We start from the raw sequence: 4,962 nt of genomic DNA, 5'->3' as shown, positions 1-4,962 counted from the left end.
AAAGAAAAAGAAAAGAAAGAAAGAAAGAAAGAAAGAAAGAAAGAAAGAAAGAAAGAAAGAAAGAAAGAACTGGAAAAAAAAGGTGGGATTTAAAGAAAGAGTTTGGCAAAGAGGGGGCCTATGGTTAGGGGGTACCTTGAGAGCAGAACCAAGATCTATAAGATATGGTTTGGAGCCAGGAGAACAACATCTATGGTGTGGGCTCTTGTGCTGAGAAGACAGGACTAAGAGTTAGAGGGCAGGACCAGGGCCTGCTGCTCACCTTCACAGGACACACGGTCAGCTCGAAGCCTGAAACCAGGTCTACAGGTGCACAGGAAGCTGCCCACAGTGTTGTGGCAGGTGTGGTGACAGACTCTCCTCTCCTGCGGCCGCCGACACTCATTGACATCTGTGGGAAAGCCTCACTGTCTTACCTTGGCCATGGAGCCCTTTCTCATCCCGTTCCTGAATGCAGAAGACTGGGAGAGATCAGCTGCAGAGCTCTAGAGTCCATCCAGGTACAAGATGTGACTCAGAAAACTAGGAATGGGGTTGGTATCTATTGGCAGTATTCTTGGGAGCTTCTTGCATCCAGGAGGTGGGGGGGGGGTGCATCTTATCCCAGAACCATTAAGAGCTCAACCCTGGTGGGAAGCTCCTTTCCAAATGTTCTGCTGTCTGACATGACTCACTGGGCTGCTCAAAGCAGGTTCAAGACAAATACTTAACCCACTAGTACAAGGTCTTTTTCAAGCTCATGGGACCCCACTCTGGGTTATAGGGATTTCCAAACATCTGGAAATTTCTAATGAGCTGAGAAAATAGGAGTCTCCTCCTAAACCAAAGACACCGAGAAAATGAGTGAGCAGAGAGAAAAACCTTGATATGTATCTGGGAGAGAATCGAAGAGACTCTAATAGGTTGAAAGAGGAGATGGCCCGGGAAGGCTCAGCTTGGGGTCTGAAAGGCAGAAAGACACCAACCATGGGATGGGAATGCGCTGAACAAAGGGTCCACAGGACCGGAAGATCCAAATGTTGGTCTTCCTAGATTCCAGACTGGCCTGCCCATCTTCCTGATTGGCGTTCTAAGTGCATCAGCCACAGGCAGAAGATCTCACCTATGCAGGAGTGTCGGTTGCCATGGAGGTGGAAGCCAGCGCGGCAGGAGCACTTATAGCTACCAATGCTGTTCTTACATCTCTGCTGGCAGGGTGTTCCCAGGCACTCGTCAGTGTCTGTGAGAGCAGAAGACAAAGCTGGCAGCCTTCTCTCCATGGTACTTGGAATCCTCTCATCCTCCTCTCTCCCCTAGCTGGGGGGCCACTGGGGACCAGCCGATGGTCTCCACCCTCACCGTCTCAGCCCAGCCCAGGCTGCTTGTCTCTAGGCTGAGGAACAGACACAGCCTCCCTGAGCCCTCTACCTCTATCTGTGTCCCTCTACCTCTATCTGTGTCCCTCTACCTCTATCTGTGTCCCTCTACTCTATCTGTGTCCCTCTACTCTATCTGTGTTCCTCTACCTCTGTCTGTGTCCCTCTACCTCTATCTGTGTTCCTCTACCTCTATCTGTGTCCCTCTACCTCTGTCTGTGTCCCTCTACTCTATCTGTGTTCCTCTACCTCTATCTGTGTCCCTCTACCTCTATCTGTGTCCCTCTACTCTATCTGTGTCCCTCCACTCTATCTGTGTTCCTCTACCTCTGTCTGTGTCCCTCTACCTCTATCTGTGTTCCTCTGGAACCATCTTCCTAGGATCTCCAGAAGGTCCTCACCCAAGGCCACCTGTGATGGGTCACTCTGCCCCAAACCTCTCAGGGCCCTCCCTCAATAAGCAGCAGTCACTCGTGGGACCTTTAAACACGGCTCCGGGGAGCCAGTGAAATGCCTCCCTCAAAGCCTGTACGATCCCCGGGACCCACATGATGGAAGAGCTCCCAAAAGATGTCCTCTGACCCCCACAGGCACTCTTAAATACCAGGAAAAAATGCCAGAAAAAAAGAAATAACATAGACAAAGGTATGTGCAGTCATTCCCAGCCCTGAGCTTCATTCTTGCTCAGTTTCCCACATCTTCTAAACAAAACATCCTGTTCTTACAGGCCTCTGCTTGGAGTCATTCTGTCTACACTGAATGTCCTTCTCTCTTGTCTGGATATAAAACAAATATCCTGCATACTTTAAAACCTTCTTCCTGAGCTGGGCGTGGTGGTGCACCCCTTAAATCCCAGCACTTGGGAGGCAGAGGCAGGCAGATTTTTTAGTTCGAGGCCAGCCTGGTCTACAAAGTGAGTTCCAGGACAGCCAGGGCTACACAGAGAAACCCTGTCTCGAAAAACCAAAAAAAAAAAAAAAACAAAACTTCCTTAGAGCCTCTTATGAAGAAAATCACCCAGGCTGTTGTCTGCAGCTGCAAGAAAACTAGAAATAACCCACCCACCCACCCTTCACTCGTCCGCAGAAGAACCCATAAAGTATGAAACATTTGCCCCACAGAGATCCAAGCAACAGTTAACATAACAAGTCAGGTCTGTTTGCCTGATGTGGGAAGATCCTTAAGGCCAATCAATCAACTATTCGTGGGAAAGAAAATTGGAGAAGAAACTGGGATCAGACTCCCAACTCCAATGTGATTGTGGGCAAATTATCTAATTTTGTTAAGCCACGGTGTTCTTATCAATGCAATGGAGATAAACAGTATCATCTTTATAATTGTGCAGATAGGACGAAAAGACATATGGAAAGTGCTTAGCCTGGTACAGCCTGTGAGTCTGGTAATTGATACGCCCGTGTATATGCATCTGTAAGAACGTATGGTTAAGGGAGGTAGGCAGGCCGGGCATCGAGAATGAAATCCATGCGGACAGCAAACTTCCCAAGGTACTTTGGAGGTAGGACTTTGGGAGCTAGGATTAGACGACATCACAAGGGTGAGGCTTTAATGATGAATTGATGACCTTAGGAGAGTCACCAAAGCACCCCGTGTCCCTCCCTCTTGCCATCTTGTGAGGACACATCTTCAAGTCAGAGAAATCCACAGCAAAGCCACTCAGTACCTTGACCTTAGACTTTGGCTGTCCGGAGACTGAGAGAACAAATCCCTGTGGTCTAAACAGCATCGTATTAGGGGCAGCTCAAGCAGACTAGGAAGGCAGGGTCCTCTCGGGCGGGCAGAGAATGCTGAGGGGAGAGATCCCCACTATGGCACCTAAGCTTCTCATGTTTCGTGAAACTTCCCATGTCTCCTCTGCCTTGGTGCATGAGACTGTGATGAGAAGCCTCCTCACATATTCATGCAAATCCAAGTCACTTGGAAAGAATGACTCTTGTAAAAGATCTGACCCTGTTGGGTGTGCCAGGGTATGCATAGAATCCTTGTACTTAAGAGGGAAAGGCAGGAGAGTGACAGGTGAGAGTCAGGTTGGGCTGCACAATAACTCTCTGTCTGCAGAAAAGAAGCCAAAGGAAGACATCTTCTCCCTGGGCACCCACAGCCCAAGTTCCCTGTCCCAATCATTTTCTTTCCCAAGCCACCAGACTGGAGGGTGGGTCCTACAGATGGCCACAGAGCCTGGACCAGGGCAGGAAGACACTACAAACACATTACATGTCAGAGACCATCACAGGCTCCCCTCACAGCCCCTATGGAACCACTCACAGCCTGCGGTCCTCCCTTCTCCATCTTGGTACCTCTTGCCCTGGGTGCATCTGACCCTTGTTCTCCCTGAGACCATTCCTTCATCCCCATCTTTCCCTATGACAAAAGCAGAAGAGTTTAGAATGTCTTAACACAGAGCAAGTTCACCATGAATGCTGGGCATGGGCACAGTGGCACATGCCCTTAGTCCCAGCACTTGGGAGTCAGACAGGTGAGTCTCTGTGAGTTTGAGGATAATGTGATAATAGTTCTAGGACAGCCACGGATGTGTAGGAAGATTCTGTCTCTAAGGAACAATCCAAAGAGTCCACTATTCTGGACTCAAAGCCTAACTCCGTCTCTTCCTAAAGAATGGATACAAGTAGAGTGGGAGTGACGCAGCATCCTTCTCAGAGGACTATGGCTGGAGAATGTATCTTAAGATACCTGGCAGGGCATAGACACCACTCCCAACACCTCTTCCCACTCACCTTGGCAGCTATGACGATCAGCCGACAGTTGCATGCCTGGCCCACATTCACACACGAAGCCACCTTCTGTGTTCACGCAGTGGCCCTCACAAGATGAGCTTAAACACTCGTCAATGTCTGGGAAAAGAAAACCCTTTGCACAGCCCATTCTAACCATGGCCATGACTCACGGAGAAGTGACCCCAGATGACCCCATGGAAGATGCAGCATCAATCTGCAAAGTGCCCCGCATGGCTCTGAGCCATGGAGTCCCAGAAAGAGGAGGTAACAGGACAGGGGGACTGGCCCTTACTCTTAACCCTAGATGGGGGGAGAGCAGGACTGCGGCAGAACCATTTTGATGACCCCTGTGTGACAACCTTCAGGTCCCCAAAATGACAGGGCCCAGTGAACAATGTCATTCTGATAGAAGTTCACCAAACATCAGGTGTGAGCAGGAGACTCAGAGAGAGCCACTGACTGTCAGACATTGTATAGCCACTTTAACAGTCAATGAGAAGACATATGCGCTGCTCAGAAATGACCTGCCACAACAGGTGCATCCTGAAAGAGTGTGGGACTAGGAGAACCAGAGCATCAACAGAGGCCTGTCTGGGTGGGAAAGGATTTGAGGGTTTAGGGGATAGCAGCTGGGCTCCAGCCCTCCACATACACTTCACAGCACACACGCATATAAGTAAATGGGCGGGGAGGGGGGTGCCATAGTGAAATCCACTGCTTTGAATACTAAGCTAAAAATGCAGTTCTAAACTCTAGGAACTGTAGTTGGTCTTGGCTACTTTGTGGGTTCTTCTTTTTTCCACCCTTTATCCCCCAGGTTTCATCCCCTAACACTGGGGAGGGGAGGGGCGGGG

The 4,962-nt window shown here is 49.6% G+C and overlaps 1 protein-coding gene across 2 annotated transcripts in view; it reads right to left on the bottom strand.

Moving 5' to 3' along the window:
- Vwce (von Willebrand factor C and EGF domains) overlaps positions 1-4,962 on the bottom strand; it is a 32,087-nt gene that overhangs the window by 20,338 nt on the left and 6,787 nt on the right. For both annotated transcript variants that reach the window (XM_021216338.2, XM_029542333.1), the window contains exons 5-7: positions 4,109-4,225; positions 1,103-1,219; positions 263-391 (exon numbers count right to left, since the gene is read on the bottom strand). In XM_021216338.2, the coding sequence (XP_021071997.1) occupies positions 263-391; positions 1,103-1,219; positions 4,109-4,225 (363 nt within the window). The remainder of the gene's footprint in view (positions 1-262; positions 392-1,102; positions 1,220-4,108; positions 4,226-4,962) is intronic.

The sequence above is a fragment of the Mus pahari genome, chromosome 1 (assembly GCF_900095145.1).
Source record: "Mus pahari chromosome 1, PAHARI_EIJ_v1.1, whole genome shotgun sequence".
In the NCBI taxonomy this organism is placed as follows: Eukaryota; Metazoa; Chordata; class Mammalia; order Rodentia; family Muridae; genus Mus; species Mus pahari.
Note: the sequence above shows the minus strand (reverse complement) of the source record. Positions and strands in the feature narration are given on the sequence as shown.